A 21,674-nucleotide genomic window follows, 5' to 3' on the forward strand; every position below is an offset into this window, starting at 1 on the left:
CAGCTCAGGACTTGCAACTGAAAGCACCTTTCATTAGACTACTAAAATTACATAAAGTCATCTACTTTTCCTGCTCTCCCAAGGCTGCCTGCAGGAGGGCCAAAAATCACAGTCCATTTAGAAAAGCTGGGGGAAAAAAGTTTCCTGAGGAGCCTTCCAGTACTTTCTAAACCAGCTGTTTAGAAAACATCTGAAGACACGTGGAATTTCATGGAAATGCCACTACACTTCTGAAATGAGTAAGATCCATTAAAAAAAAAATCAATTCTAAGCACCAGAAATCAGAAGAAACAAACAAGTAGAGAAGTCCCTAAGTAATAAGCCCTCCACTCAGATTTCACTCACTAACTGAATTTCTTTTCTGCTCTGGTTAATGTTTTACTACGGAATCACTCTCAGCTCTTGGGTGATACCTGCTAATAAAGGAGGTACTGAAGAGCTAAACAATGTATTTTGCAAACTGGATTTTAAACTATCTCTCTAAACCTATTTCCACAGTCTGTGTTAAGCTTGGAACTTGCAGAGCTGGTGTAACTAAGAAGGCTGTTGCTAATCTTTTTAATGCTAAACTTTTTAATGCCATTTTCCTGGACTCTTGTAAGCACTGTGAGCTTATTTTCAGGTTGGATAATTACTTTCATGAGAGGGTGAGGCATCGACACAGGGCATTATGTTGCTCAGTACCTCTACATTGTATTGCACGTACTATTTTTGATTGGGCAAACTCACCATTTACACCTGTAGGGCTGCATTTTCAGTAGTCCAGAGGCCTTTGGGCACATTTTTTTTTCCCCTGACTTTTGTAAGACTATGGGTCTTCTTGAAATTATAGCTAAAAGTGCTAACAGCACAATTCCAAAGCAAGATGAGCTGCCTCACAGCTCCTGTTAGCTCGAATAACTTGAAATAGTGTATCACTAAACAATAAATTGATGTGGTTCACTTGCTAGATCTGCAAGCTAACTGCAAATTAACAATCATGGATAAACTAAAAATAAAGGGACATATGCCCCCCAGGTTTTAACATGAGGGAAAATATTTTACCTCAGTCTTGTCATCTATTACCATTACAGAGTTATAACACTGTGCCATTTCCAACACAGGGGCTGTACTGCTGGAGAGGGGATGGTTTGTCATGGGTGGCAAGACACAAGTGATACGGAAACTTCATAAATGCTGTCACCTCCTGCAACTGTTAGCCCAGCAATCAGTTAAAAATTCAAAGTGAATATTCTGCTCTCCTGGAGGTGTGGGTGCTCACAACCAGAGCTGAGCTTGTCAGAGGCCAGCAGGACCCTCTGCAAAGGACTCAGTGGTTTTAAGAAATGAAATAGTAACCCAGAGGGAAAAGAGCAGAATCTTGTCCTGCCAGAAGCTCTCCTGTGGCTGGGGAATGCCTGTCTTGTAAATGGGTACATCTCACCAATGCTCACTATGTTTAAAACCTAGTGGAAATAATTGTATGTGGTGAGCAGGGCATCAGAATGGAAAAGACAGAGAAATAAACCACCTGGAAAACCCCAAACTGCTGGCTCTGTGCTCTGTGTCACACAGAAAGGGTCTGGCAGAGGTCCAGCCACTCTCCCCTCTCCGTTCCCAAAAGGCTGTTCTCACTGACAGCCATAAATGGAACACGAAGAAGACAAGCACGAGGGTGTGCAATGGGTTAACTGGGAGCAGAGGCTAAAGAATTATCCTCATTGTTCAGTGAACTTCGTATTCCCTTCCACTCTCAGGCTCCAGCAACACAGAGGAACAAGCCATGCTTCAGTCTTGAAAGAAGAACATACTAGAAGCTCACTAGTCACTAGGGAAAGATCTTTCAGTGGTTACTGAAACAGCTGCGCAAAGGAAATAAATGAATTTCCAGTCATAATATTTACACTTCAATCAAAAGCACAGGAAATTTTAATTAGGCAAATACAGTTGTTCATTTAACTCCACATATGTAATAGAACAATGGTTTATATCATCATCATCATCATCATTGACTTCTAAGTCAACAGGCAGGTCTGCAACAGGAGGTTTTTCAGGAATCCTACAGCAACACATACACACAAACACACAAACCACACGAAAAAGTAGCTTGCAAAAGGTAAGTAAGGTTAATGGCAAAAGCTTCTTTCTGTGCAGAGGAAACTGAACGTTAAAGCTGCAGCGTTAGGAAAAAAAAAAGAAGTTTAAAAACAAGAAATGAAGTTGTACAACAGATGAGAACTTAACAAAAAATCGGTGAACTTTCCACACAGATGAAGTCGGGTTAAAAAAAACCCAAAAAAACAACGAGCCAAACCAAAACCAAAGGAGACCAAAACCAAATGAGACCAAAAGAGAACCTCCCCCCCACACACATACAGACAAAAGTGAGAGCACAACAAAGGAAGTGGAAGAAAAGTGTTACCCATAAGTAGCCGCCGTTTCACCCGCTTGTCCACATCAGCTACTGACGTGGCATTGTACTCAGAACTCTCAATTGCAGCCTCATCCTTCTCTAAAACACAAGTAAGGGACAAACATGGAGCAGTTGGTTAATCACAAGCCCAATTTTCCGCTGCCTAAGACAGTTTCTTGGCATGGCACAGCCAAAGCCAAGAAGCAAGGCATGAAAGCACTAAATCCCCGTTAGAGAGTTAATTCCCTTTGAGAACCCCAGGAAAAAATTACAGGGTGTTCAGGGAGAGGAGGAAGGAAGAGGGTGAGAAGGGAGAATGGTCGACTGTGAAGTAATTAACGACACACAGGAAGCTGGATTCCTACTGGAGGAGAAGACAGCTAACCATGAGTGCCCCAGAGAGGTGTTAGTGATGAAAATTAAAATTCAGGAAGGCTAGTTAAACAAACTACCAAACTGTGGTTCAGGCTGATGGTGGCACCAGGATCTGAAGGTGGCAGGCAGAAGACTAAGACCAAGACTAAGACTGACAGAGAGAGCAAGAAGAGTCCGGTGATGGATGCACCATAGTCTTGTACACACTGACACATCAGAGAAGGAGAAACCAAACACCAGCATGCAAATTAAACAAAAAACAACACCAAAAAATAAACAAACAACAAACCAAACAAACACAAAAAAAGATCAATTTGGGCAGTGCTGGTTGCCTGCTTGTCTATGAAACACTACTAGCTAAACATTCAATGCTAGGAAAGATGTTGCAAGAAGAGGGTTTAGTAATTTTAGAAGCATGCAGTGAGCAAGATGATGGCATCAAAGATCATTTGACAAGGTGGTCTCTGATATCCTACATGTAAGAGTTTCATACAGCATAATGAGGACTTTGGTTATGCTTTGTTAGAAATACACAGAAACAGTCACAAGTGTGGGAAGAGATGATCAGTAGGTGAAATAAAATTAAAGATTTCTGATACAGGAGAGTGATGGAGAAGCAGCAGCTGGGTAAATAAAATGATTTCTAGGAAAAGGGAAATGCTGATTAGGAAAACTAAAACGAAAAATGCAAATAGGGACTTTCACATGCAGCAAACGTAAAAAAAAAAAAAAAAAGGTTAAGTCAAGCAAACGAAGACAAAATATGTTAGACAAAGGGTCAACAAGTATTTATCTGGCATTGCAGAAGTTTGCATTCTTGCAGTGATGCCTGGAAAATATACACCACTGAAGACAGCAAACACTGGAATCACTGAGGTGAGGAGGAGGAGGAGGCTGGCAGGTTTTGTTTGTGGCAACACTACATGGTTGAGTGGTAACAAGAAGTTGTTTTGTTTTGTTTTTAACAAGTTCTAGATGGGATCAGGCTGCAATAGAGGCTTTTGTTTGAGTTTTTGTTTTGTTTTGCCTTTTTTTTTTCTCTGTAAATAATTAATAAACGTCAGTTATCAGACAAGACAGGCAATCAGGAACCATCACCAGAAAGCAGGAATAAAAATGTAAAAAAAAAAGAAATAAAAAAATTAAAAGTATTCTAAGAGAAAGAACTATTTAGAGGGACGAAAATCAGCACAGGCAGTAATATGTGACTTACATCACAAGACCAAGGAATGTAACATGGAGTTGTATGTATTACATTACAAAAATGGGAAAAAAAAAGTAAAAAACAGGTGCAGTGTACACAGCTTTTCAAATCATTTTTTACATGCTGGACAAAATAAAACATCAATCCAAGGGTATTAGTGAACGATAATAAACAGCAGATCAATTATCCGTTCAATAAAACCTGCTCTCAAAGCCCTCACCAGTGGAAAAACCATTATAGATTTTAGATTCTGATCTGTCACGAAGAATTTTTAAATGTTAACTTGCACTATGCAAAAATATCCTTTTTTTTCTTTTCTTTTCTTTTTTTTCTTTTAAAGCAGCGTGGAAAGAAATGACGTTAAGCAAATAATACATTTTCTAATCATAAACGTTTGCACAGCATCTCCCAAGATGCTCCATCTCTTGAACAGCTTTTTTCCTAATGATATTCTGAATGAAAACTTACTCACTACAGGTATTATAATTTTTAGAATCATAAATCATACAACAGGGAAGAAGGCACATACTGATGACTAATTTTCCCTGATAACAGCTTAGAAAAGAAGATCATTTTCCTAACCTTGCTTGTGCAAGGAAGTCTTGACTCATGGAAGGGAAGGGAAGCGCTGAACTTTCATTGGCAATTATGTTCTACACCTGTTTACTTCAAAAATTACATTCTACACCTTTTAACTTCCAAAATTAATAGAGTTATGAAGAGAAACAAAAGTTGCACGTGAGTAACAAAGGGGATACTTCATTAACACACGTTTTGACAGAACACGCACAAAATACTTCTCTGTTGTGACCTCAGCCACAGCAGGAACTTCTCTCAGCAGTGGTGCTGAACCCCTGTGAGGTACAAACACACACACCCCCACTCATATACACACACACACATGTATAGACATGTCTGTTCTGTGAGGAGCATGAGATAAAAGGCGCTGCAGAGCAGGACTTACCGATGCAGGTTCGGCCGTCGGAGTGCAGGGCGTACTTCTGATGACAACCACACACAGGCCCAGTATCTGTGTCATCACAGGTGTGCTGGCAGCCTCCATTCCCATAGTTACAGGTTACTAGTTAAGCCCCAAATGAATGTGTATATATGTATATATAAATAAAACGACAATGAAACCAATTAGTCTGGAGGGCCTTGCAGGACACGGAAGAGCAGTAACATACCAAGACATCAGGCAACATAACATTTTGTGTTTGCAGTTATTTTGTGCTTCTTCTTTCTTTTTGCCCCCCTCCCTTTTTGCCCCCCCCAACCTCAATCCATGCAGTGGAGAGAGAAAAATCACGGCATGTGCTACATTTTCTCCAGTCTATTTGTATTAATAATTTTAGTAGGGGTGGGTACCCAATTCCACCTCTTCCTAAAAGCTTCATGTCCAATACACATGTATATTTTCAAGTCTGTAGACAGCATCTCGCGTTTGCTTCCCCTTCATCTCCTTGTTTTGAAATGTTACAGTAATTTAAATGCTGACTCCTGCTTTCAGAAGGAACTTCCTCACGTTAGTCTAAGTAGAATTTTCCTTCTAGCTAAGAAAATTTAGAGAAGCAAATTGCAAGATACACTAAAACCAAGATAATGGTTAACAGGGTTTGAAAATCATGTGTCTGTCTCTAAACTGAGGTTCTATCTAATGCAAGAGGGCTGAGCTCATCTGTTTTCCCACTGAACTCAGTGACCCTGCTTTAATCCCACCTTCTGAAAATGGAGTAGACCGGAATCTTCAGTCACAGTGCCTAGAAATGAAATTTCCCCCCTCTGGTGTGAGCACCTCAGTGCTGAGCTGTCATGTCCCTCTCAGTAACCACTGAAACATTGAGCTTAAAATGGAACAGTTCTAAGAAAAGCAACTGAGGGAGACCCACCACAGCACACCCAACAGAATTTCCGCTAAAGCCTCCTGCCGGTGTGGGAACTACGAGTTCACAGCTTCAGTCCTTGAAGTCTGGCAAAGATTCCAACAGGAATTGTCCATCTCTCAGGTGAGCACAGACCTGAGGCCACTATGAGTGCATCCCTGGTCCTTCCCATTCAACACTTGGAATAAAATCCTTGTGCTGTTCAGGGACAGAGAGGGAACAGCCTCGGTGCCCAGTGCTAAGAACAATCTCTGAGAGAGCCTGCCTGGATTCCCACCTCACTTTCCAGGAATATCTATCCAATTGCAAGGAATGCCAATGAGAAAGGTGGAGAGCAGCCTGATCCACGTTCCCTTACTGGAGCTTGACAGTTTGTGCACTAGACTGGGAAATGGGAATTGTGGGTTCAGTCTCACCAGACAGAGGAGGGAACTGAACTCACATACTCCAAGTCGTAAGAATCCTAAACTTCCAAGGAATTACATTAAAAAATCCCCCTAAGCAACAGCCACCCTCAGGCATTCCTTCTCCTCCTCCACTTTAACAGCTTAACTAATCATTTATTTTTGTGGGGAAAAAAAAACCAAACCACCTGAAACAAATAATTCTGCAACATTTCTTTCCCTTCACTACACAGCAGCATTTTAACTTCTATTTTTCATGCAAACCAAACACAATTTTATGTCAATTCTTTATTCTTAAACCTCCCATCTTGGATTTGTGCTAATCCAAGGTAAAGTGATTTCCCTCTACCTTTCCTCCCCTCCTTCCTGACCCCATGTGCCTCTAGGACTATATAGAGGTTAATTCCATGTTTCTATGCCATCACGAATTAACTTAAAGGTCAGAAGTTTGAATACATTTCAGCATTTTTATTGAGATTTTAAAGTGCAATCAGCAACAAAGCCCATATTTTAAAAAACTTGACTGCAGTGGTTATTTTTGGCATTCCCTGCTGAAAGCCTCTGCTGGCAGGGATGAAAATATCTGATGTAAATATGAGGAACTTTTCCTTACTATATTTGTCTGTGAAAAAAATCCAGACTGATGGCATTTATAGTAAACCCTGCAGAATCACACACTTCTTTTATAGTTTCCCTGTATATTAAAGTTACTGGTTCCTGTTCTACCCAGTCAGTGAACACAGATGTAGGTCAGTTCCTTTTCCTGTCTCCTACAAACATTAGTAAATCACGTTTTTGAAGGATTTGAATTTCTGTCTAGACTACTATTTATTTATTTATTTATTTTAAGCAACTTGAGCCAAAATTCTGGAGCTTGACAGCCCTGCAGGTGAAATTGGTACAAAATCCAGTTGTAAAATATGTCATTTCAATTTTCTTCCAGCCCTAATTCCGTGGTGAGAAGTTTCTCTTGCTTAGAGGAAGAAAATCATAATCATTTAAAAGCAAATGGACATCCAGATCTACTCCATTTTTGTCAGAAAGAATTAAAGCAGTGTTACTGAGAATTCCCAAAGTGTTCTTTTTAAAAATTATTTCTGATTAATCTGGACTCTGCAGCCATGCAAAAGACCGTGTGCTCATTCAGGGTCTATGAAATCAAAGAGGCAAACAAAAAGAGGCAAAATGGTAAATTCTGACAGACACACATCACCTTAAAATATTTTAAATCATATTACAATAAAAGAGATGGAAAATAGTATTTTTTTTAACCAAAGGAGAATATACACCTGTCTGTTAGAACTCAGATATATTTATTCCCACATAGCAGATTTAAAACCACAGTAGCACCATTGCTTTAGACACCAGAGCCTACATCCATACAAATATATATGGACTAGTCTAGAAATGACATTTTGATGATGAAAGACAAGAAATAACTGTCTGGATTAATGTACATATTCCACTAGATAATGATAGTGATGGTCCAGGTTAAACTCCCCAGAAGACAGAAAATACCAGAATTCTCACTCTACACCCTAAATCCTGTTTTCAGTGCTTCTCTGAGGTTTCAGAGAATCATTTTTTTCTGTTTCTTCCATCTCACATGCCCATGACAAGGAGTATTTGAAAACATGTGGCCAATTATTAAATCCAGCATTTAGTACCCAGTAAATCAAAAAATCCCCCAGGACAACAATGTCCTGATCTTGTCCTGAGAGATATCCCTATGGCTCAGATGCCACAGAGTTTGTCACAAGCCAGGTCTTATGGTTTTGTAGAATGGATCTCTGCAACAATTCAAACATTGTAATTCCAGATAAATTAAAAACTGCACTGCTTTTTAACTAAATCGGCTGTTAAATACATATTTTATCTGAATATATGGGTTTCTCTTTTTTATGTGATTAAGTTGTGCATGCAACATTGCTTACATTATTTATTCTAGTATGGTTTTAGATTTTTAACATTCTGAAGGTCTTTTACTTGTTTATAACTCTTTCAGGTTGCAACTAGCAGGCATGTGTATCTGCTATAAGTTTCCTCTTACTTTTTCAACTTCCAGCTAATAAAGAGATGAACACAATATGTCCTGGTTTGCTCATATTTGGGGAAAAAAAATCTTCAGTTCATCAAAAATTTCTAATGCAATCATGCTCAGGAGCAGGATCCTAAAATCTCTCATGGACACAGATGCAGAAAGAGGACGTAAATTCTCATATTTTCTCAATATAATCTGGAACCAAATTCACTACTCTGAAGTCCCTTCTTTCTGCTGCCAGCAAGTATCTATGAGAATCACTGACAAAGCATAATATTCTTCTAATAAAGCCATTAAAGCAGTTTTTACGGAAATATCAGTAAACTACCAGAAGCTGAAGTTTACGGAAGTTTTTGATCTAAAGGATGCAGCTCATCTGAGGAATTATGTATGGATCTTGGTGTTTTTCTAGATGACCTCTTGAGACCCCTTTCAGTCCCACTGTTTTCTCAGCATGCTGGGCAACTGAGAAATGGCATCCTTAAAATTTACACTTAAGAAACCATTAAGGCTGCAATCTTAAGCACTCAGAAGCTGCAAAATCCCAGACTTCTTGTCCACAGATCCCTTTTATCATGACCTCTCTCCTTATTGACAAATGCAGAAAACACTCCTGTGTCATTTAGTGCACAGGGAAGCTGGGGAAAGTCAGGGCTGTGGAAACTGCTGGGCATCTTTCCCCATTTCCTGCAGAGTGAGGAGCAAATCAGAGATGGACTGTCAAGAAAGAATGGTCTTGTTCAGACAGAGCCCTAAAAACTCTGATCTACTTCTGCCTTCGCCGTGGAATTCCTACTTAGGGCTTGGCAAGTCACCTGGATCCCTTCTACTACAGGTTACTGATACTATATTCCTTTCTCCATGGCATTTGCAACTAGAGCTGGAGCTCGGCTGGGATCACATCAAAGTGCTATAAATGCTGAGCTGGGTTCTGTGTGTTTCTTGTTCATCAGCTATCGCTCCTAAATGGCTTTGACATCACCATCTTTATATTCATTTCCCATCTGTAAGACAGGCAAAGCAGCACTTTGTAACTTGACAAGAATGTTCTGAAAACACACTGCCAAATGCCTACAAAGCACTTTGATATTACAGTAATGAGTATCATGGGAAAACCCACGAGGAAATTAAAAATTTCAGGTTCACAACAGGGTTAAAATGCTGTGCAGCAGGAGAGGCATGACACTAAATTATGGAGAGGAAGATGTTGAACTGTTCAATGAACACTGACCATCATGTACAGTGAATGAAGCAAGACACCAAGAGTGCCTTCCTTATCAGCATGAGGTGATAAATGATCAGATGATAATATGTGATTATGTAATTAGAATTTAATGACAATCTTGTCACTTGCAAAACTCCAGCCCAAGGTTTAAGCCAATCCCACTGAAATGGTCAGCTATGAAAAAGTTTATTTAAAAGTCAGTATTTGGTTTCAGAACTAGACCTTTATAAAGAGCCTGCTGTAATCTCACAATTATTGTCCCAGGCTATCTGGCTATTTTGTGTTTGGAAGGGCCAGAAGCAGTTGTTGTAAATAAAACTCTGTAACATGCTTGCAGAATGTGCTGTTTAGGGGCTGGTGCACTCCAGAGTAAGGTCTGCAGCCTTGAAAAACTCAACATCCTCACTCAGAGGTCTGTCACCAGAAGTTCATTATACTTCCAGCTACAATGTGAACACCATGGGGCACAGAATAAATCGAGGTTTTTCACTCTATTAAACCTTGAGGCATTTAGAAATAATGTTCTGGAAAAGGCTTTCATACTCCTGCCACCATCTCAGTATGAAAAGGGATATTGAAATTCCAAAAAAATGCACAATTTGAGGAAACAAATAACAAACAGCATAAATAAACATCCTCTCCCACTTCACCAATGTAGCTGATGCTGCACTGCAATTACCAGCACGCAATGTTCACTTCTGATAAACACTGGGAATGGAAATTACCATAAATGCAATTTTTCTCTGTGCTTTTGCCTTTGGCCCTGTGTAACCTCTTAATACCCTGCAGAAATCAGGCTGTATGATATCCTGTGGCATTCCTTGGTGATAATCAAAGGTGATTCTTTTGACTTTGTACTTTGCAACTGATATCATCTCAGCATGTTTATACAGTGGAGATCTCAGGAAGACAAAACCAGAAGTGTAAGAAAGACTTCCTCAAAAATACTGGCCCTGTGCAAAGCACCAAACATTTTTCACGTTGTTTCATTAAACTTCCTTCTTTTTTGGTCTCTCACAAAGCTACCAAGAAGCTACTGGAGTCAGATCTAACACTCACTGAAGCCACCAGAAAGACTCAATCCTGAAGCTTTCAGGTAATGATGCTGAGGTCAATTATTTCAACCTGAACAGAGCGGTTTCTAATTTTGTGTGCTAATGAAGATCTGTATCTTCAGCATCCCAGCTTCAAGAATATGTCACTGGGGGCTTTTCTTTGAAGAACAGTACATATGATACAGCTGCATGTTTTCCAAGTAATAAAAGGAAAGTTAGACTGTGTGCAGTGGAATCAGGACTAGAGCAATCATTTCCATCCTTCAAAAAAGAGGAATTCACACTCTTAATTTGATAGCTCTGGTGGCTTTATCATTAAATCCATTAGCAGACTTATCAATGCATCTGTCACTATGGTCTTCCCAAATACTGCAAGCCAGAACCCACTATGCTTTATTTGTGTTGCTTTACAACTAAATTGATCCTTCACTTTTCTGCATCCATAAGGAGGTAGAAAAGTTGTTAGTATTTTGCCAAGAGAGCCACTGTCAAGATTTCAACATTCCATCATTCAATCCCTCTTATCCATCCCCAAATACAACTTCCACAGCAAAAATCCCACATCGCTAACGTTACAAATCATCTTTGGTCAAAACAAAGTTAACTTCTTCTGGAACACAACAACAACAACAACAACGAAGAAAACAAGACATTTTGGGGCATTTGAAATTTAATCTTCATCTACCTACATTTGCAGTCCTTCTGGTTTTTGGCAAGCTCAAAGCCAGGCCTACATTCACAGGCAACCCCACCTTTGGGTGTCTCCCGGCAGATGTGTGCACACCCATGATCTTTGTTCATACAGTTCATACCCTCTGGGGAATAAAAAAAAAAAGAGAGAGAAAAATGGAAATTATTAGTATTGAAGTAAAATTACAAAATGATTATACATCCCCAGTCCTCCAGCAACTTTAACTTTCATTTTGCTTGTTCTGCAAGACAAGAGGACGCAGTTGAAAAGAGATTTATAATCAACAAAACAGTGTCATACAAGTCAAACTTCCTCCTGGGCAAATACTGCAGTGGACTATAGGGTATCTCTGTTGCATGTGGAAACTCAGAACTTGTGACTTCCCTATTCTGTATCTATATTTTAATCTTCCATGAAAATGTCATGGATTTAAAGGATACTCCAGCAATGTCCCACTGGTGATTATCAGAGTTCAACAACTGAGCTCATTGTTATTTTTTTCCTTGTATAAATTTAATGGCTGTTACTGTCTGGTGCATTTTTATTTGCCTGTTAATGTGTTTTATATTTTCTAACACACAAAATCCATCAAATACTATAATTAGGTGTTTTTGCTTGGGTCTGTTTCTTTGCTGTTTGTTATGCACCTCAATTATCTGTCACCTCCAAGAAACCCACCACCACTTTTCCCTTTGACTCTATGAAACAAAACACACAAATATCCAAGTGCCATGGGTGGATTCCTGTTAATGTTTGTGCCAAGGAACAGTGTAAATCAGCTTTCTTTTAACCATCACAGTGCCAATTTTAGCTTTCTAAACCATGTAAGTGATTTAGATACTGAATGCACCTTATACTCTTAGAGCCTTTCATTGCTGTGTTAATTCAAACCCCACATATTCACAGAAATCTTGAACTCAGCTCTTATGGGTCAGCATCTAACATTCCTTGTGTGAACGAAGGCTAGCCAGATTTGCATTACAAAGCCTTCCCAGACTTCCCCTTGGATATCTGACCTGGAAAGGAGAGACAAATTCTCTCAGAGTACACCGACAGAGAATTCGCAGTGTAACTCAGCTTGCTGCCCGAAACCAGCGTTTATTCCCCAAAACACTGGTGTGAGCAACATCAGTGTGGACTAAGGAAGGCACTTGACACTTTGCAACACCTACTCCTATCTATTCTAGGGTAATTTTTCAAAATAACTCCAGTGTAAAATGTTCAGCTTAAATCTACTATAAGCAAATGGGGTTTTTTGTACAAATTTTTGAGGAGGAAATGCTACAGAAAGCCAGACATTCCCTCAGGGTGTCAGAAGTTAACAGCTTCAAGAAGTTTTTTTCTCTCCTCAGTTTTACCTCTGAAAGGTTTATATCAGCAGAGGTATGAAAAACACACATCACCAGTCCTACAGAAGATATCAGGATCTTAAACCTCATCACCTGTAACAACCCACATTATAGACAACAGATATATTTATTACTTCTGAATTCCCCTCTGTGTTGTCTTTGATGAGTCTTAAAACTTGCCAAAACACAAAATAAGTTATTCTTTGTAAACTTTTCAGCCTGGACAACAGATGCTATTGTGAGATACAATACATCCTATAAGCCATAACACCATCCTATACATCAAAGTGAGGTATGAACGTTTTGTTTGGCTGAACAGATACAAGAAACCTGGGAATGGCCTCAGTGAAGGTTTTGAGGCATTTTATAATCTCTTTCTCTCCACTTCTCCCAACAAAGGATTTCAGACACAATGTGTTTGTCAAACTGCATTCCTGTGCACTCCAGCTCTGCCCAGAAAAGGATCTGGGAAAGATAACACATGGCTGATTGAGTCACACTGCTGAGGCAATGAGGAGAGGGAATTACATAGATGAAAGAAGATATTTAAGGGCCCAGAAGTGTAATGAAGCAAGTGATTTTTCAGTGGTTACTTACAGATACTGAATATCTGCCATTGTTAAAATCACTCGGGAAGACAACATAAAATACTGGGGGAAATCGAAGCTCAAAATCATTACACTGTGAAACAAAAGTGAGACAAGAGTAGAATTTTATCCTGCTATTTGTGTGTAAGACCACAATATTTCAGTTACTGTATTAATTATTTTAGCTATTGTATGAATCAGGTAGTCAGAGTTGTAGAAAAACTATTTCAGTTCCATGTTTAGCTGGAGATCACCACAGAAATCTCCTAACCCTGAAATTCATTATTTTAGATAATGCTAAGTTTTTTCCTAGTGAAATGAAAGACTATTATTTTTCAGTCAAGAGCAGGAACTCACGCACAATGAAAATTCTCATTTTTATATGGGCATTTTTCAAAATCCCTAAAAATTAAATTACAAAAAACTCCTAAGCAAAACCTTTCTAGCCTGAAGAAATATATTGAAAGAAGAATGCAGCAAATTTTACCTTGCTAAAAAAAAGGTAATCTAAACCAAATTTGTCTTAATTTGCAAATAGTTCTAATAATTCCAAATTTTAATTTTTCAGCAAATACAGTATTTGGTCAGATGTCTTCTGTATCAATCTACATACACAAGTAATTTATGAATCATTGTTGATAAATAAAGTTTACCTTTTTTGCAAGCTGACTCTTCAGACAATATTGAATCTTTAACGATACAGCACATAAATCACACTAAAAATTTAAAAAATACGCTAAACACCTTCCTAGTAATAATTTTTGTTGCTATAGAAATGCATATAAATGAGAGAGAAAAATACTCCTAAAATGACTTTGTTCAGTATTCTTTTCAGCATCTGCATCACTCAGGTTTGGAACACCAGGAGCTGTTCCCAGCTGGGATTTTTGCAGGGATCTGCATGTCCCAGCTTCTAGAACTGATGGTAATTTGGGTCAAGTGAAAAACCACAATTCCCAAATGTAGGGAGAGTCTAAATGTTGGTAAAAGAGAAGTCTGTACACCCAAAAAATAAAAATAAAAAATACAAAAACCCAAAAAACCACCAAAACAAAAAAAATCATTATCATCATGACACTAAAATACCCAGTGTTGAAAAGTCTTACATCTTAACTGTTAATAAAACCTTACTCAAGGTAATCTCTACAGCCAGCACAAGAGTGGGTGCACGTTCCCTTTGGCAGTGCTGGCAGACAGTAAAATAAACTTTTGGAACACAGAAACATTCTCAGCAATTTCACCTTATGGACAGCAAAACAGAATCCACTGGAAAATATAAACAGGAAGAGAAATGCCACTTGAGAAAGGAAAACACTAATCTAATTAAAACTAAATCCTCTCTCAGCATTCTAGATATGACTTGAGAAACTCTCTCTTGTTGCATTCCTGGATTTTTTTTCTGACTTTGAGTTACAAAAGGTTGTTCATGGGAGTGTGTCAGACATTGTCCTGTGCACCCACAACCCACAGGCAGTTTTGTTCCTGGCCTAGGAGAGCTTTGGGTGTGAGTCTGCTCCATTAATCCAGTCTGCCACCTGGTTATCACAGATCTCTTAATAGTGCTGTTCTGCAAAATGTTCAGTCTGATACAATGACCCCTCCATTGTATTATGCTCTAAAAATGTTTTCAGCTCAATGGCTCTGAAAGTGCTTAAATCAGCCTGACTGTGACAACTAAGGTACTGATCAGCCTTTATATTTCATTAACACTGCCTGTTCTCATCTTAATTAAGACTTCTAGCAATTATTTTACCCCGTGGCTCATCACATATGTTCAGATTGTCCTCTGTGTTGTCATCATTTCACTTACTCCGTGTTTACATTGCTGCTGTTTTTATAACTTTCAAATAAACAAGTTGATTCCAAACACGATCCAAAAAAGACTATTTAAATTGCACCAAAGACATAACACAGTAATAACTTTTAGAGTGTTGTCAGACTACATGGACTTGAATGTGGTAAGAAAATACAAGAGATCTTGAACTTAACCTATATATACACACTGGCATGCACAGTAGCATGTGCACTATTTACACTCAGTCCTCAAAGCTACATAATCAGATTCTCTTTTCTGTTGATAAGTTAATTTTAGCACCAGGTACACAGTGAAATCTCTTATTAGAGTTGCAACATAAGATACAAAAAAATGTATCTTATAAAAAATACTTTCAAAAGTTGTAGACATGATTTATGAAATTAATACATCACACATAATTTATATGATTCTGTTCCAGTAACTCCCAGAAGAGCTAAAAAGACACTAAATATAAGTCATATTCAAGTCATTGAATTGCTGGACTCGGAGAAGCCACAGTGCTTAACTATTTCTGAACTGTTTTAAACACTTTTCTGAACATAACCCACAAGTAAAGTAAAGCATAAACCTTTATATTATTACAAACAACATGCAATTGTTGTGGTCAGTGTCTCCCCATCAATATCAGTTATAGGGGATAATTACTTCTGCTTGGGTACAGGATCCATGTGGTGCCATGAAACTGCTACTGGGGATATTCAGGGATTTCAGGACTTTTCTCTTTTGGAGAACTGCTAATTTAAGGAATGGTAGAGTTCAGCTCTAACAGGATCAGTTGATACAGTTCATAGCAAAATCTCATAGCAAAATATAACAATGCCAACTATATTGCAATTGTAATAACTATAAAGAAAGAAACAGAATGTGGCGTGAAATACAATGCCTTTAGATGATCTGATTGTCACTTATGGTCCTTCTCTCCATGCCTGGTGCTGGGAAGAGGGGAATATATTTACAGCAGCAGAGAGAAAAGAATGCAAGAGGAAAACAAGCATTCCCATTTTAGTTGTTTACTAAACTATTAACATAATGGGATTTTTTTTTGTTTACTTTTTAAAAATTGTGTGAGAAAAACTACAGCACTTACAAAAACCCCACAGTGGTCAATGACCAAGTAACTTAGAAAATTGTCAAAGACAACTCCTCTCCCAGAGTTTTTACTCTGTGAGGAATGGAATCCAACCAGAAGACACTAAGTTTCTGATGGAGACAGGAGCACAATGGTAGTGAAAATGTGAGATGGCCATTTTAAGCCAAATGCTACATTATGCAAGCAAATTTTTGTCATATAAAAAATACACTGTTAACTTTTTTTGTGTGGCTTTGTGGAAAGCAGCTCCCCATCCCCACCTGTGAGTGTCCCTGCTTTGGCCTTCTAACTCCAACATCTCGTGTGCATCTCAAGAGTGATGAAAACCAGCATTTGGCTGAACAACCCTATCACAGCCAACAAATATGGTCAGATCTCAGGCCCATTAAAGCAGAAGGATTGTTTTCCAACAGCCTGGAATGCTGCACAGTTGCATCAGATCTTCTGGACATTTCTGGCTCACTAATAAGAGCCTGATTCTGGGATGTGAAGAATGTCTGGGTGAGCTCGGCCCCCCAGGGAGAGCTTAAGTTGGTTTCATCTCCAAACAGAATGTCCTTACTTGAGGATAAAACCCCTCTCAAGATTTGCTCTCTTCAGCAAGGAAATGGAAGATGAAACGAATTGATTGAGCTGATCACAACATGATGGTACAAAGCATCCATCTAAGAACAGGCCTGCAGAGCCAAGTGAGAAACCTGGCATTGGGTAAACTGGGAATGTAACAATCTATGTCATGGGCTAATGTTTTTTGTGTTCACTGAAAGAACAAAAAAACTTCCCATCTTCATTCCTTGGTTCTGCCTAAAGCTTTAAGAAAATGTAGTTGTTTCAGTGACTGCAACTCACCCCAACAGAGGTTAAAAAGCAAACAAATAAAGCAGGCAAGCTGACCCCCAAGGAAACAGAATCCTACACTATTAAGTAGTGAAAAGTAAAGAAATCCTGGACATCATACAAGAAAACAGCTGCTGGTACCTTATAAAATAAACAAATTCAGGTTTGTTTAGCAATGACATGTGTTTTCAGTTTAGACCTAAAATGTGCTCAGGGACAGCATCTTCAGCAGCCTGATCGCTGGCAAGATGTTCCTGCTCTGAGTGGCAGCCAGAAAAGCACATGTGTCATCCAGCCATGGAGAGGGATTTTGTCCTCAGGTTTAGAAAGAGTGTCAGAAATAAAACTCCATTCTGTCAGTAAGGGCAAAGATTTGCAATTCTGCAAAGGTGCTGTAAATTCAGAAGAGAGAAGGATTAAGCGAGTGATGAGAATGAACGGACCAAGTTTAAATTAGCAGAAAAACCATGGAAATAGGGAAAGGAGACAGGATCAAAAATTGCCAGAAAATGTCAGCAATTCCCCTGGGATCAAGAGGAGGACAAAAAAGACTGGCTGAAATCCATATCAGCTTGGTTGTGACCAACCTGTGATGGCTTTTTGGTGGAACACATGAAAGAAGTTCTGAAATCTCAGTCTGCTTCCCACATTGCAGAGCTACCAAGAGAAGATGATGCTCACTGAGAATCCTTTCCAATAGTCTCTGTTACCTTCTCACACATAGATATGGATCATCTAAAAAAAAAAATTCAGCAAGATAGCCCACAGAATGTGTGTTGCTGCTGGTCTGGCAGAATTAAGTGTCAGTCTGTGCCAGTGGCACCTGATATTAACCACTGATTTCACACAAAGGGAAATAAATGGAAATAAATGGCAAGGGGAGAGAGAGAGAAGGACAAGAAAGTGAAATAAAACACAGTCAGCACTACAATCTTCATCTTTAAATAGCAATTCCTTAAACAGTAAAGCAAAGCAAAAGAGAAGGTTGGTTTTCAGGGAGACACTGCCACACTATGACCTCCAAACACTCATTCACAACAGCAGGAGTTCAGTAAATACAAAGAACCTCTGAGTTGTCACAAGAAAAAGAAACTCACACATTATTTTTTTTAAATATTTTGGGCCTCTCAGCACGCTAGAGCTACGAAAACCTGTCTCACCTCTTTTCTGAAAGTCTCTAGAGACAAAAAGTACCTGTTTAGAGCATGGGAAAATTGTAGAACATCAGACCAGACAATGGCAAGGAAATGTTTTTTCCCTCCCTGATCACAGGAAAATTCAGTATTTAATCAAACATTCACCACCTCTACCAAGTGAAACTTCTCACAAAGATGGAGCAAAGATTTTAGGTCTCCAATAAAAAGACTTAAAATAATCTCAGAAAGCAGACACTTTGCACAAATATAAATAAATAATTTAATTGAAAAGGTGGTTTTTCATTAGTGAGAAGGTTTTGAACCAGGTCTAAGCAAAAATTAAATCATTATAGTATCATTTTTGTAAAGATAAGGCAAGAGATGGGATAAGAGGATTAAAAAAAAGAATACTAAAATCGCAATTTTTTTCCTTCTTCTGAAATCTGCACAACTGTCACGAGACAGACTTGGCTTCCAGATATACTCCTAATAAAATATTTTAAAGATAAATATTTCTAGGGCACTTTTTCAAACACACAGAGTGTATTCAAATAGATGGAACAACAGTAAATATTTCAACACCGCTTTTGTTCGCAGGAAGCTCCTTCACATCGAAATTTCATAACTTCTTGCAAAATCATGTAATTAAACATAAAATGAACATGTGCTTGATCAGCCCCCTTGGAAGCCAGAAGTAGGCTGACTTACTAACTCTGCCATTTAGGAAAGCTGTGTAGTAAATAAAATCTTGCAAAGCAGGAGGATGAAACATTCTTCTTTTGGGCTCCTCTTGAGCTTCAACTACAACACTTTATTCCTCGCGGAACCAGGTGATGATGAAGGGCCCTGGATGTGTGTGAGGGTTTCCTTTTGAGCTCCAAGTGGAATAATGACCTCAGCAATGCCTGTTCTGCACTGGGAATATTCTCATAACTCTCCAATTCTTTCTCAGGAAAGCGAGAGTCTCCTGTGGCCTTGACTTACAGCAAGGCATGACACACTCCAAATCAGACAACACTGTCTGAAGAAATCTGATACTAATTCTGCTATTCCAGCAAGATTATTTTATTACCATGAACACAACATGTAAAGGCATTTCTAGGTGTTGATGGCTGGAACAAGTTTCACACAAGCACTACAATTTTTTCTTATTTTCTTTTTTACATCAACAGAAAATACAATGTAAGATTAATTATCAAAATGATTCAGGACACTATAGTGTATGTATCTACAGATACTATGTACTACTATTAATATATGTTGTGGTCTAGATATATATTTTTATGTAATATTTAATATAAAATAATAATTTTACATAATGAATATTCCTAAGTATATGTAAAACTATATTTACTAACACATCTAAGACCTATTTAAACCCAAGAATATGCTGTGCAAGAAGTGAAGGCTGCTCTCTGTTCTACAGGTAAATATGGAGCACAGATGGAATGATTATCTTAGACCAGGATTATCATTTTTGTGGGGCTAAATGTGACCAAGACCTAAAGCTCATCCTGTTACTTTGTTCCTCGCAAAATAAAACACTGACCAGGATGTTAACGAATTCCTAGACTTGCCCCCCTGAAGAAAGGACCATGTAGCACAAAGGTCGTCAAGAGGGATCAAGAAATAATTTCCAGCCTCCTGTTCAGTTTTTTGGGGTCACCTCAGCTCTAGAAAGCTGCATGTGAGGGAACATCCATATGTAGCTGTGCTATAGTCCCCAGAGCTCCACATTTCCATCAACATTCTGACAGGAGAAAAATCCAGTGGTCAAAGTTGTTGTCCAAATAACCAAACTGCTGATTTCTACCAGCTGTGTTGACTTCCAGAAAAATCATGTGCAACTCAGAACCAAAATCCTAACAGTGTATTTGGAGTTAACTACACATCCTCTCAAAACCTGGTATATTTAAGTAGTATTTTTACACACTACACAAGTTCTTTTCAGATGTCAAGTGTTCATGTGTTCAAGGTTTGTCCAGTCCACTTCCAAGCACCATTGATGTGCAGGGGACAGTTTGTCCTGTGGGTAAGTCAGACAAGAAGGTGCACACCAGGGTGCCAGAGTGGAGAATGGATTTCAAACTCGGTTCAAATTGCAATAAATTACCTTCTTTCTTTCTTTTTTTTTTTTTTAATAAAAACATGCATTTCCTTGGTGAGCATCAGAGAAATAAAGGAATCCAATTCAGAACTGGAGTGGAGGCAAGAAAGAATAAAATTATACTGTGCCTTAGAAAATGCTACAGCTTCTAAAATGTTAATATTAGCAAGACTTTACATACCTGAGGAGAATGGAAAACCGAATATGAAAGCCAATTTTTGTTTATAAACTGTCTTGTGAAGCAGCAATTGGATTTCCTATCGAAATGTGCTAAGATGTGTGCAGTGTCTGGGGTAAAAGTAATGTTATCTGGAATGTTGTCATAACTAAATAACTAATAAGCTCAGAGTGTTTGGCTCCTCCATTCTCCTCTGTCTCTTGACTGATTATTTAGCGAGTCTGGTGCTAGAGCTCATAAATTTCAAAATTCTTTCAAGTATTTTTTTGTCTTTGTGATCAAAGAAATGTTTATGTATCCTTCCCATACTGTGTCGCTTTAAACCATTGGCTTTTTCAAAGTGGTTTTTCTTTTTTTAACACCATAATGTGATGTACACAGAGAGGTAAATGATGTCAGAATCCTTTCTGCCCCAAACCAGTCTGTAAATCTTCAGAAAAGCAAAGTTCATGGGTGCATTTAAAAGGGGCACAATCTGTTTGTGCTTAAAAGAAAGTCCCCGTTTTTTTGTGTGTGCAGAATAACAATGCCAGAATGAATTATTTCAAAGAACTGTTGCCATGGTGATGCCATCAATAACATCATTTTCTGCATCCTTGTCCTTTAAACACATAAGGAACGCAACAAGCATTGGTAAATGTGAAAAAAGAACAATTACCTTTTCTCTCTCAACAGCAGAGGAAGCCTTTTTTTCACCTCATCAATAGAAAATTATGTAGAAAGGAATAATAAAGACTGTTACAAGAAGCACCAAGAAGCCTATTAGTGACAAAGGCTTTTTTTTCTCTTTCCATGAATAATTACAGCTCTTCAAGAAGAAATCAGCCCAGGCTAAGGACCCTTTGCAAGCTTTAGATGGTAAAACAAACATTTGACTATACAAGGATTTCCCTTTCATGTACCTTTCCAAGGAAAAACAACTAAAATCCAGAGTGAAATGAGAGAGAGAAAACCCAGAGAAACATCTGCTGCAATTAAATTTACAGAACCCTGCACGTTCACCTTAAAGACTCATAACAAAAGCAACTAGATTAGTGACAGAATCAATATAAATTTCAAGTTGTCTGTAGTGGGAAACTCGGGCTTTTTAAGTTGTACAATAACAGGAAGCTGCTCTCATTCTGTACAAATGGGGGAAACAGGATTTCAACACTGGATGTTGGAAAACACTGTTCAATTTAAAACCTCAATGGCCAAAGCAAAATGGTAGATGCACTTACTACACAAAGTCAGTTCATAAATAATGGAACCTTCACCAGAGCAAGATGTGACTGCAGGGACTTTTAAGGGTCATATAATTAGGA

The 21,674-nt window shown here is 38.5% G+C and overlaps 1 protein-coding gene across 3 annotated transcripts in view; it reads right to left on the minus strand.

Moving 5' to 3' along the window:
- SCUBE1 (signal peptide, CUB domain and EGF like domain containing 1) overlaps positions 1-21,674 on the minus strand; it is a 175,774-nt gene that overhangs the window by 75,634 nt on the left and 78,466 nt on the right. For 2 of the 3 annotated variants that reach the window (XM_027693633.1, XM_027693631.1), the window contains exons 5-7: positions 11,269-11,394; positions 4,936-5,052; positions 2,402-2,491 (exon numbers count right to left, since the gene is read on the minus strand). In XM_027693633.1, coding sequence (XP_027549434.1) covers positions 2,402-2,491; positions 4,936-5,052; positions 11,269-11,394 — 333 coding nt within the window. The remainder of the gene's footprint in view (positions 1-2,401; positions 2,492-4,935; positions 5,053-11,268; positions 11,395-21,674) is intronic. The other variant, XM_027693634.1, reaches the window with a different exon arrangement.

The sequence above is a fragment of the Neopelma chrysocephalum genome, unplaced genomic scaffold (genome assembly GCF_003984885.1).
Source record: "Neopelma chrysocephalum unplaced genomic scaffold, ASM398488v2 Primary Assembly neopelma1_92, whole genome shotgun sequence".
Taxonomy (NCBI): Eukaryota; Metazoa; Chordata; class Aves; order Passeriformes; family Pipridae; genus Neopelma; species Neopelma chrysocephalum.